The 13588-nt window shown below is 41.8% G+C and overlaps 1 protein-coding gene across 1 annotated transcript in view; it reads left to right on the forward strand.

The window, feature by feature from the left end:
- LOC134743762 (sonic hedgehog protein) overlaps positions 1-13588 on the forward strand; it is a 61547-nt gene that overhangs the window by 32504 nt on the left and 15455 nt on the right. Inside the window, exon 2 of the mRNA XM_063677409.1 lies at positions 8643-8904. Within this exon, the coding sequence (XP_063533479.1) occupies positions 8643-8904 (262 nt within the window). The remainder of the gene's footprint in view (positions 1-8642; positions 8905-13588) is intronic.

The raw sequence follows: 13588 nt of genomic DNA on the forward strand, positions 1-13588 counted from the left end.
CATAATCTTAGAATAAAATATGCGTTGAGTGAGATGTGATGCTAGTGCTACCAACTAAGCTATTCTCGCTTTAGTTAAACTAGCTTTACCTACGGTAAAAAATAGAATAAATTTATTGTCAATTTTGTTCTCAAGTTTTCAACTCTTCACTACTTTAAAAGATTATTTTAAAAGGCGATTGGCTATAAAATTCAAATCAATTACCGTAAAACCACCTAACCATAATCCAAAATATCCAACTATGTTAAAAAAACTAACTTTAATATCTTGGTTTAGGGTCAGATGTGACTATTATTTGAATTACTTAGTTTTGAGGAAACTTAGTTTGATAGGTGACGGAAACACCCAGAAAATGCTAAAAATAACATTGCTATTCAGACTTAATTAAGTGGTTGAACTTGTGAATTATATTGGTTGGTTTTACAATAATATACTCTTACTTCAGTAAGAGTAGTAGTTGCTCCACTTGCTCCTTCCTGTTGTTCCTTCAGGATAACTCAACTACTCCCATCCCATGTTTGAACGTGACAACTTGCGAAGCATGTTGAACTGTTGACCAACACTAGGTACGGCTTCTTTCTCTCATATGTACCCAAGTAAACTCCATTATAGAAGGACACATGCTCCAGAATGAATGAAGTGTATCGTTTCATTAACACACCCCGAGCAAACACATCGGTGTCTTGTTTCAAAAGGTTTTTTAAACAGAGTGAAAGGCGTCCGCGTCTCCTTAAAAGCCTTGTTGGTTATTTTTGTTAGCGCGCCTTGAAATGCAGTTTAGTGTTCATTCAAAAAATTACATATGTTTACTTGTTTAGTGCTTGCAAAGATCTTTAAACACTTGATAATAGTCTTCCGGAACTAAAATTTGATTTTTTAACAATTTACACGATTAACTCCCATATCCGTAAAAGTTTACAAGCTTTAATTACCTAGTTCATTTATGTTTCATCTAGAGACAAACGATTAAGAGCTAATTGAGGCTTGTAGCGCGCTTTTAGGGTTCCGTACCCAAAGAGTAAAAACGGGACCCTATTACTAAGACTCCGCTGTCCGTCTGTCCGTCTGTCTGTCTATCACCAGGCTGTATCTCATGAACCGTGATAGCTAGACAGTTGAAATTTTCACAGATATTAGATAGATAGATAGAATACTCTTTATTGGCACACCTCAGTAAAAGATACAGCTTAGAGAAGCAATTGATTAAGAATAGAGGTAGATAACAGGCGGTGTTATCGCAGATGATGTGTTTCTGTTGCCGCTATAACAACAAATACTAAAAAGTACGGAACCTTCGGTGCGCGAGTCCGACTCGCACTTAGCGGGTTTTTTGGCCGAATGGCACAGGCACCTGCCGCGATAGCAGAGGACGCTGGTTCGATTCCAGCCTAGGGCACTGGAGGCCTTGGTAATTTTTTCTTAGTATATGACATTTATTTCAGTTTATATTTTATAACGCCGTTAGTAGGTACATATATGTATAATGTTCGCTTGATAGAATATCGAATCGACCACCAATATTTTCTTCGGACTTACAAAATCATATTGCGTAAATTCTTCTTAAGCTAACAGAATCTATTTATTTTAGTATATATGTTATTTATCTAGGCCAAATGTTTCCCGAGATATATCTCCTAACACCTCTTAATAACGAAGCGCTTAGTAGTAATAAACCCTCTAATCCAAAGAAAGTTTCATCCACCACTATCTATAAAAGTAAGTAGTAAGCAAATGAATACAGCGGAGCGCGTCGACAGCGGCGTCGACAACAAAGATGATATTTTTCGTAGACAAACAACGAAGGGTTCTGTACACACGAGCAGCGGTGCATATTCATGATGTCCGACAAGTAGTGCGACACTAGCCCTGTGTACCAATATTTGATTAGTATTTAGTCGCCGAATGTATAATTGAGTGGCTGTTGGGCCGTACTAATTAGCTACGCGCGTTTTGTACTAAGAAGGCTGGTAATGGTATACATGTATTATGTTTGTTTATTAAACGGATTTTCACTAAGAGAGGTAGGGCACAGCGTTATGTCATCACGCTTGAATTTGGAGCAGCCCAACTGGAGAAGTACCTCCACCTTACAGAAGACCACAGCCATAATAGCACTGCTGCCTACTTTGTAGGCATGTAGTGTTGTGTTCCTGATGGTGAGTAAGGTTCCCAGATAGCTCCAACCCCCAAACCCCCCCTTTCTAATGATGATGGCGCAGTTAAAGAGGTTACCCCAGGAGGGTACCAGTTGCTGCACTAGCGCTGGAGAACCCCTCACTGGGCTTCCATGCTCAGGTAACATTTTGCCTGAGCGTGGACGCCGAGGCCGCCCCGTTTCGTACTCTGGGGGGGGCAAAACCGCGCTCAACCATCTGTCATCTGCCCGAGGCAAGAGCAAAGCAACTTCGGCACCCCTTGCCACGCTGGCCGTGGACTTCTGCAACATCAGGGGTTTACATTCCAACCTTAATGCTGTCCACCTACACCTCGAGACAGCAAAGCCGGCCTTGCTCTTTTTGACCGAGACGCAGATAGCGTCTCCGGCGGACACATCTTACCTCTCCTACCCTGGGTACGGACTGGAACACTCCTTTTCGCCTAGGGCTGGGGTGTGCGTGTACGTTAGAGACGATATCAGTTTTCGTCGCCTCAACAATCTTGAAGGTAGGGACCTCTCCACCTTATGGCTGCGTATAGACAACGATCACCATCCCCGTGTCTATTCGTGCCTATATAGGTCCCATAGCGGTGATGCCGAAACTGACCGACTCATTGAGCAGATCCAAACGGCTGCAGACTCTGTGCAGCAGCAGATCCCTTCCGCTGAGATCATTGTACTTGGTGATTTTAATGCCCACAACGCCGAATGGCTCGGCTCTAGCAAGACTGATCATGCGGGCAGATCTGTTTATAACTTTGCTCTGGCATATGGCTTGACACAATTGGTTACTGCGCCTACGCGAATCCCAGATGTGGAAGGCCATGAACCTTCCCTGTTGGACCTTCTGCTGACCTCTCATCCGGTTGACTACAATGTATTCGTTGAAGCCCCACTCGGTTCCTCGGATCATTGCTTGATCCGGAGTACGGTGCCACTCGCGTACCCGCCGCGTCGGCGAGTTGCTTGTGGCCGCCGTGTGTGGCACTATAGGTCAGCAGATTGGGACGGGATGCGGTCCTTCTTTGCATCCTACCCTTGGAGGCAGGTTTGCTTCACGCCGGATGATCCCAACGTCGTTGCTGATTCTGTTGCTGACGTGGTGCTGCAGGGAATGGAGCTTTTCATTCCGTCCTCTGTGGTCCCTGTTGGTGGCAAATCCCAACCTTGGTTTGGTCGTTTCTGCAAAGAGGCCTCTCGCCGAAAGCAGGAATGTTACCAGGCCTGGGTAGACGCAGCGGCAGTACGGGATGTAAAGACTAGCGCATTAAAAAAGAAGTTTAACTTTGCCTCCAGGTCCTTCAAAAGAGTTATTGCCAGAGCAAAGTCGCTGCACATTGGTAGCATTGGCGAGAAATTAGAGCGCCTCCCGTCGGGAACTCGTGCGTTCTGGTCTCTTGCCAAAGCTATCCAGGGGAATTTCTGCACGCCATCTTTTCCACCTCTGCACACGGAGAATGATTCATTGGCCCACGACGCAAAAGACAAAGCCGATCTTCTGGGCAAACTCTTTGCGTCCAACTCGACTTTGGATGACGGGGGAAACGCGCCGCCGACCATACCGCGGTGCGAGAGCTATATGCCGGATGTCCGGTTCAAACAAAGCTCGGTGCGCAAAGCACTTCTTTCCCTCGACACTCATAAGTCGAGTGGGCCCGATGGAATCCCTGCGGTTGTGCTGAAGATGTGTGCTCCCGAGTTGGCACCGGTCTTAACGCGTCTTTTTCGGCTCTCTTACTCTTCCGGCGTAGTCCCGACCTCGTGGAAGTCAGCTTTGGTGCACCCGATCCCTAAAAAAGGCGACCGCTCAAATCCATCCAACTACAGGCCAATAGCTATAACCTCCCTTTTCTCGAAGATAATGGAGTCCATTATCAACTGCCAGCTCCTTCGGTACCTAGAGGACCACCAGTTGCTTAGTGACCGACAATACGGTTTCCGTAGAGGCCGCTCGGCTGGTGATCTTCTAGTCTACCTGACACATCGTTGGGCACAGGCAATCGAGACAAAGGGTGAAGCATTGGCTGTTAGTTTGGATATAGCGAAGGCCTTCGATCGCGTCTGGCACAAAGCACTTCTTTCGAAGCTACCATCTTATGGGCTTCCCGAGAGATTATGTGTATGGGTCAGTAGCTTTCTAGCAGACAGAAGCATAAAGGTCGTAGTTGACGGCGAATGCTCAGACTCCATGTCTGTGAATGCTGGTGTCCCCCAAGGCTGTGTGCTATCACCCACGCTATTCCTTCTGCATATCAATGACATGCTGCAAATCAGCGGAATTCATTGTTATGCTGATGATAGTACGGGTGATGCCTCTTACACCGGCCGCACCAATATCTCTCGGGAAAACGTCATCGAGAGCCGGAACAAACTTGTGTCTGAAATTGAGACTTCCCTAAAAGAAATCTCTGAATGGGGTCGACTAAACTTAGTCCGTTTTAACCCTGCCAAGACACAGGTTTGCGCGTTTACCGCAAAAAAGTTAGAATTTGTCGTATCACCTCGTTTTGAGAGCACTCCCCTGACTGCCGCAGCCAGTATCGGAATCCTCGGCGTCGACATTTCGAGTGAAGTCCAGTTCCGCGGCCATTTAGAGGGTAAGGCCAAATTAGCCTCAAAAAAGCTCGGTGTGCTCAACAGATCGAGACAGTATTTCACGCCGGCCCACCGCCTACAGCTGTATAAAGCGCAGGTTCGCCCACACATGGAATACTGTTCTCATCTATGGGCAGGGGCACCCCAATACCAGCTTCTCCCTCTGGACCGCATCCAGCGAAGAGCGACTCGAATTGTCGACTGCCAGCGTACTTCGGAACGGCTTGACTCCTTGGCGCTGCGTAGAGATGTGGCCTCGCTCTGCATTTTCTATCGCGTGTATAACGGGGAGTGCTCCGAGGAATTGTTCGGATTAATCCCTGCAGCTTCTTTTCGCCATCGCCCTACGCGAAAACATTACCATCCTCACCACTTAGATGGTTGGCAGTCCTCAACTGTACGTTTCTCTAGAAACTTCCTGCCTCGCACAGCTAAACTGTGGAATGAACTGTCGCCTGCGGTATTTCCGGACCGATATGACCTTCAAACCTTCAAGAAAAGAGCGTATTCCCATCTTAAAGGCCGGCAACGCACTTACAACCCCTCTGGTGTTGCGGGTGTCCATGGGCGGCGGTAATCGCTTTCCATCAGGTGATCCGTCTGCTCGTTTGCCTCCTATTTCATAAAAAAAAAAAAAAAAAACAACACTTTTGGATAGGCATTCTTTAGGAGGGAATGTTTAAGATTTGTTGTATTAATGCACATTTTTATCTGTATGTAGGTATCGTTAAAACAGTTTTATTTTATCAAAGGTATAGTAACAGAAATCTTTCTTTTGCATCGTAAAAAGTTCGAAGGTATGATTTTAAGCCCTACACCGGGACGCAAATTACAAAATCCCAAAGAATTAAATTTGGAAGCACGATAAAAAGTAAATTCAAAATGGCGAGCGGAAAGAGTGACTCATATTTTGCGGTTTCCCAAACTATTTAGTGAACAGGCGCTCCTCGTTCTGATTTGTGAACTCCTAATTTACTAAATTGCCTTTGAGTCACTTGAAACCGCCCAAAAAAGGTGTACATAGTTACAGGTGTCTTAAGGTTGTCTGTTGAGTCACTTATATTTATGTTGTTTTAACGTCAATATAGGTAATTTACTTTAAAATCTTGGTATGTTCCCACATCTCGTGTATTCACATGTGTAGATAAAAAAAAACATGTATCGAAATGCTCTGTTTACACACACATTTGAGTTATCTTTATGGCTTAAATGTATGATAAATAGTATAAAGTATATTAAAATTATGTCCGCATAATAGTTTTGTTACACAGCCTTCTTCAGATTTACACATACAATATTTATATAGTTTTATAAGATTTCGGCTAGTTAGTTTAAATAATTCATTTCAGTATATAAAGAGGTGTAGCATATAGTTAAAAGCTAACATGGCCGGGACCGACGGTTCGCGTTAACAAAATGAGCGGCGATACAAAAAACTGCCCTTAAACTATTTGTAGTGGTTTCCACAAAAGACAAAAAATTGAACATCAAAAACCAGTCAGCATTGGTCGGTGCTTTTCGACTCCTGGCCTTGTACAAAAAACGATGTGTTAAGGAATGTAAAGAGCCATTTAATTATCCTAATATATTGTTATGGTCGCTGAGGGAGGCGATAATAAATTATCGAAGATACAGAGCTAGGCCTAGGTGGTGAATGACGCACGTTTCAAACTTCTGTTAGGACATGTCGTTATATTGCGTCGTCGCGGTGTCGTATTGTTAGGTATACGGGTAACACAAGCCCGGGAGAGAGCACAGCTCGCGGCGCGCTCTCACGATGCTCCTGCCCTCAGTGTACGGTGCTGCTCGGTGCGATGATCCTTAGAGTTTTTATTCCCATTTTACCTCAACTCCATCCACCGAGCCTTGATTATGCGTCCGCAAGTGCTCGATCTGTGCAGGTAGCGATAGCGTGGCTTCACATCAAAACTTGACCTTTTAGGTATTCGATACGCGTTTCATTTTTTGTTCATCACATACGAGCTTTTGATGTGTTGTAATTTGATAATTTGCGAAAAAGGATTAGTGTAAATCGTGTTTGTGTAAACTGGTTTGGTGGTGGACTGGTTGTAGCTGCAGTTACATACCTGAGTGATGATAATCGTGGTGCAGGATGCATGTGAGGTGTCGGAGGCAGGCGCCCCGCCGCGCGCCCCATTGTGATCGACAGCTTGTTTACCAAAAATATGCATAATGAATTTATAATGGACCGACGGGCGTGTCGCCGCGGCCCTTGCGCCGATCGAAGCTCACTTATCGATATACCTACCTACTGAAATTGAAAAAAGAACCTAATTCCACCCACGCCGATGACAAATATCATTACGTTCGGAAGGTAAATCTTTAATACTTCTTGCGTCATGAATTCATAATCACAACCAAATCCTGAATACGTTATTACCTATACATGTGATCGATTTTTAAATCGTTAACGAGACATTTGAGTCGTAAAAAGTTGCGCTTTTTAGATCTATTAGTAACAAAAGATATGAATAAACACACAATAATAATAATGTTAACGTTGCTGTGGAATGTGGATGCAATATAGGTGCGAGATAGTTAATTGCGCCACCGATGTTTTCCCACGTTAAAGTGCGCGCAGTGTTTGGCTAAACGATTAGCATTCGATTGTTTTAGTGGAGAGTCCGCGGACAAACATTGCGCTCCCGAGCCACCGACCCGCCGCCGCCCCGCCATTGACAGCCTAGGGTTAAATAAAACGGAATATTACTACAAATGTATAAAATTGCAAACAATGTTTTTTAGAGTATACGTTGAGGCATATTTGGGGAATTTGTAAACACGAAAAAGGATGAATTCTGTAACAGAGCGTTAATAATAAAATCAATTTAGAGCGGTGCACAATAACTGTACCGAGACGTATGTAAGTTCTCGCAACTCTATTAGCTGAGCGAAAATGTCCAAATATTCGTAGAAGTAATTATCTACGGTGCTCGGAGTTCCAAAGCTGGTGTGTTGTGAGGCCGAGGGCCAAGCGGGGCGCCGTACGCCTGATTCGTTACGTCAATCTCTGTTTTTTCCACCCCGAAATCCGCATGAAGTGAGTTGACACCGCGGCACAAAGCCTCCTTGCGGCGCGCCATTGTGTGCTCCTCTTTATAAATATTGTGACATTTCCTTTATTCAGCTCGCGGAGTTATTTCACAAACAAATTGTGTCGATTCCTTTGTGAGGCGTGTTTTAATTTGATTTATTCTTTGACGACAAAATGTGAGACATCCTGTCCCGGGCGGCTGCGTTTGTTGATTTGTTAGCGCGTCTATTGGGGCTTTCTTTAGTAGGTGCAAACAAAACGCACCGCATGTCTTTAGAGTTCAGAGCATCGGATTGTCTCTGAGGTTCACTGAAAGCGCCCGACATAAGAATATTTTAGGCCGCTGCCGCGAATTGTTGAGCAAATACTATCACGATGTGTGTGCTCGCCATTAGCGAGGGCTTGCTGAGTTATTATAGTTTGCAATAGTTGAATTACCTTAACAGGAATACCTACATTTTAACTACATATTTAAATACTATAACGTACACGATGGTATTTTCCAATGTAAAATTAAGTAGGCTTCAAAGTTTTCCTTTAACAATAAAAATTTACTTACATAAGAGTTTAAATTACCATTGCATTACTTGCATTACTTACCTACAAATTATTTTAATATTAATATTTGCCAAAATTCATATCCTGTTTTCTTCTGTCTTTAGATGCTTAACAAAATAAATCAAGACATGGGTTGATGTTGATGTTTATGTTTTTTTTTTCATATTCTGCTGATTCGATGTATCCTCTTACTCTCGCTTAAACAAATATAACATCGATTCCACTGCGACCAAATTCGAATATTTAATACTAACCATAACTTTCAAAATGTTTCAGAGATGCAAAGAGAAGTTAAACACGCTCGCGATCAGCGTGATGAACCAATGGCCGGGCGTCCGTCTGCGGGTGATCGAGGGCTGGGACGAGGAGGGCTCACACTGGGAGCACTCGCTCCACTACGAGGGGCGAGCGGTGGACGTGACGACGAGCGACCGAGACCGCAGCAAGTACGGGATGCTGGCGCGGCTGGCCTACGAGGCCGGCTTCGACTGGGTGTTCTATGAGAGCCGGTCGTACATACACTGCTCGGTTCGGACAGGTGCGTGTCATGTACTCGTAAATACTAATCTAGACTGTAGAATAGAGAGAGCTTACACTTGGATTAATCGCTGCAGCAGGGGTGCGAAACTCCTCGCTTCGGGCAAACTCGGCTCCGTTCGGCTCAGCATTGCTCCGAGCAATTATTAGGGTTGGCACAACTTGATGTCCCTTTCGCGTGCACGACCACAGATAAGATAATGACTTGAATTTTGACAACCCTGAATAGCCGAAAGGGATAGTGCCATATATATAAGAAAGGGACAGCATTATTCGACCCTGAACAGCTGTCAAACTCCGTTTTTGTAGGAGGTTTCTGTACGGTAGTACTATTATTTATTATGTAGCTGCAGAAAGAGGGACGAGCGGTAGATGTGACGATAAGTGACAGCAACCGTAGCCGTCGGGACGAAACGCAGGACTTTAACCTATTGATTTCCTTACAAGTCTTTTAAACTGTTCAGGGTGTCTAGCTGAGGTAACAATCGCTTGCGCTACGATAACGAAATACTTTGTGTCTCTAATCTCTATCATTCTTCCATATTAGTGCGACAGTGACAGTTGCGTTTCATTCGCTACGGAGTGTAAACGATTGGCATGTTGGCTACGCAGCCAGGAGTAACTGAAATTAGTCTCCAATAATTCAGGAAATTTAAAGCACATACATGTGCAACAGGCATACATACTAGACGCTATATTACGTCGTCGTTATCGTCATGTTATTACCCCGGTAGGCTAGCTGTTGCCCGCGACTTCGTACGCGTGGATTAACCCTTTTAGGGGATGAATATATATTTTCTTGTATTCTAATAATATGCCTTTATACAAACGTCCCGCACTCAAATCAAATCATAAAAATAAACATAAAACTACCATTAAATATACCTAAATTGTAAACATATGTATATGAATAGTAAATAATGAAATATTTAAATTGATACTATTTGAAACCAATTAAATATTTTCTGATATGATACAAAATTTCAACAAACCACATAGGATAGCTGACCACAAGATAACCTCAACAAATAAAACAAAGAATATTCCGCAAACCTTCCACAGAATATTCTTACTATAAAATGCAAAACTAGGTTTAAAATACCCAAACGAAGTCACGGGCAAACATTTATGCGCCAAATTAATGCTAAAACCGACCAACAAAACATTGGCATAAATGAATAAAGATTTACAAATTGAACATCGCGAAACAATGCCAGGAAACCTGCTTCTTTAGCGACGCGCACTATGAGCCTCAGGGCGTTTTCACATTCCGATATCGGATGTCGGAAGGAAGTACAATGTAAGATATATGTGTTTCTCTGTATTTATTTATAATTCATTATTACTAAAAACGATAAATAACGCAAAAAAGGCGGACTTGCCTATTGCACTCCTCCTGCAGCTGTTTTTGTCATAGGCGCCTTCCGACATATATATTTAATATATTTCATATTTATTTATTGCAACCATGGTTTTATAGGTATTACAAATTCTTGGTATTTCCACATACGATATCGGAAAGGCGCTTCCGATAAATTCAGCCGTGTCGGATCGATAATATTTGTTTGTGTGCGTATGTGTAGGCATAATGCTGGCATAAATGGCATAAATGAATAAAGATTTACAAATTGAACATCGCGAAACAATGCCAGCAAAACCTGCTTCTTTAGCGACGCGCACTATGAGCCTCAGGGCGTTTTCACATTCCGATATCGGATGTCGGAAGGAAGTACAATGTAAGATATATGTGTTTCTCTGTATTTATTTATAATTCATTATTACTAAAAAACATTAAATAACGCAAAAAAGGCGGAATGCCAATTGCACTCCTCTTGCAGCTGTTTTTGTCATAGGCGCCTTCCGACATACGATATCGGAAAGGCGCTTCCGATAAATTCAGCCGTGTCGGATCGATAATATTTGTTTGTGTGCGTATGTGTAGGCATAATGCTTGTGGTAGTGTGCGTGACCGCTAAAGACGGCGCCCGGGCGCGCCCGCGCCGCCTGACTACGGGGAGTAGGATCCTACATCCGATATCGGATCAGACATTGTGAAAACGCTCTTATGCGGGCTGTACACACTCGTAGAGAGACCCTGAGACAGGCCGAGAACGAGTGTGTGCTCCCTTTTCGTCTCGCTCTTCCTTGTCTCGTCTCGCGCTTCTCCGATTAGATCGGGGCGGTCGGAAAAAATACGAAAATAAACTGTTGTTTGACAGAGTTTTTAAAAACTGACTCGAAAAAACGAAAAAAATATGTTTAATTATCGACATAACACATAACAATCTAAGATTAAATAAAACCGGCCAAGTGCGAATCGGACTCGCGCACGGAGGATTCCGTACCATTACGAAAAAAACGGCAAAAAATCACGTTTATTGTATGGGAGCCCCACTTAAATATTTATTTTATTCCGTTTTTAGTATTTGTTGTTATAGGGGCAACAGAAATAATATCATCTGTGAAAATTTCAACTGTCTAGCTATCACGGTTCATGATATACAGCCTGGTGACATACGGACAGACAGACAGCGGAGTCTTAGTAATAGTGTCCCGTTTTTACCCTTTGGATACGGAACCCTAAAAATGGACGAGAATTATAAGTTTAATGCAAGTGTATATTTTATGGTCTTATGGCCTACATAGAAATATTCAAATAAATATGCGAATTAGTAAAAAACAATCAGAATATTTAAATATTTTAAATAATCGATTTAGAATAGACATCAATAATTTGCAGATGTTATAGAACATCCGATCGTTCACCCGAACAGGCGTGAGTCTAACCAATCAAATCTACTTTAAAAACCTGTTTATAATTCTTCCAATAATATTCATGAACCCATTTAATTTACGAGGTGACTCGCAAAATTAGACACAATAAAACTATGCATCTATGATGTAATTAATTCATCTACACACACACATATAAAAAAATATACAGAAAATTATATTCAATACAATAAGAACATAAATGCGTCACGCTCAAACATATCTGGATGCGCTTAAGAGCAAGCGAGAGCGTACAAGCGATACATTTTCGATATCGTTTTAGTACGTCAAATAAAGGCCCAAGTAGCCATTGAATCACGTAATTATAGAAGTGGGGGATTGGTTGCGATGCGGCCGGTGTGAAAGAGACGGGGATAGGGTTACAGCGTGCGTGCGAGCGGGACGGAGGCTTAACAAGAGGCTCGTTTGATCGACGCCGCGGGAGGGGGCCGGAGGTGCATTCTTCTTGTAAAGTTCAACTATATATTTGAGCGTCGATACAGTTATGTAAAGCGTGATCGCGGTTTTTGACTGACTGTCAACTTATTTTTAAGATTTACTGGGTATTTTTATTGTAAAACTAATACCTAATTTGTTGTCAGAGCCAATAGATTAACAATATTAATCATAAATCACATTTGGTAGTAATGCCACTTGAAATGAACCATTTCTACGCTAAATGAATGATAAAAACACGTTTTTCAAGTAAAATCAACGACTGTTGTATGAAACGTATAATATTTATTAAAAATTTCCACGGAAACAATATTATTTTATCGTTCATAGCGCCATTGAAGACAAATTCTGTAAAATGACGTAGGAAGCGCGGCGTCGTATAAAAGACTTCAACGCGCTCGTGCACTTCGAGCGAGGATGCCCTTTACTGACTTTAGTGAACTGGCTTTATTTCCTTTATGATAATAAAGAAAACCGGCCAAGTGCGAGTTGGACTCGCGGTCCAAGGGTTCCGTACATTACACAATTAAACCAATGTGTTTTTTATGTGAAAAGTGAGTGAAATGTATTTAAAAAAAAGGGTTGGATCAAAAACTAAGTAATTAAGTTCGACTCACGCTTGACTGCACATTTCTAACAGGTTTTCCTGTCATCTATAGGTAAAGAACTATTTTGTGTATTCTTTTTCAAAATTTTAGACAGTAGTTTCGGAGATAAAGGGAGGGAATGGTAATTTTTTGCCTATTTTCTTGAATAACTTCTAAACTGTTTATCCTAAAATTATAAAAAAAAAATATTTGAGATTCCCACAATGACCTCTTTTATTTGATATGTAACACGGTATAGATTGACAAACTTTATTTTCTAATTTTCTCATTTACCCCCCAAAAGTGGCTCCCATATTCAAAATTCATATCACCAGTAGTTCCGGAGAAAATAAGCTGTGACAGACAAACAGACAGACGCACTAGTGATCCTATATGGGTTCCGTTTTTTCCTTTTGAGGTACGGAACCCTAAAAACATTAAAACTTTAATGTACATGTAAGTTAATTGTACGGTATCAATTAAATTGTGATATTTAAAGGATTAATGTATTACAAATGCAGGTATTTAGTGATAATAAGTATATTATGGGAATTGTACTCAAATTTGCTGTAGGCATTTTAATGAAATATTATTAATTTTTATAATGAATTTGTCTGGGATTATTTTGAGTACCTAGTTAATCAACGCTGCCCCAACGTGAATATTGTTTTAAGTACATTTTTAAAGCACTGAAAGTAATTTTATCCCAACTTATGAGAGTTATAAAGAAATAAATTATTATGAGAGTGGGAATTTCTTCTAACTCTTAATATACGAGGAGTCACCATTATACACAAAAAATTACAATAAATTCTTCATTATATTTAAATTACTTATACTCGACAGTTTTATAGATTAAGAAAATAGCTA

This window comes from Cydia strobilella, chromosome 8, assembly GCF_947568885.1.
Source record: "Cydia strobilella chromosome 8, ilCydStro3.1, whole genome shotgun sequence".
Classification (NCBI taxonomy): Eukaryota; Metazoa; Arthropoda; class Insecta; order Lepidoptera; family Tortricidae; genus Cydia; species Cydia strobilella.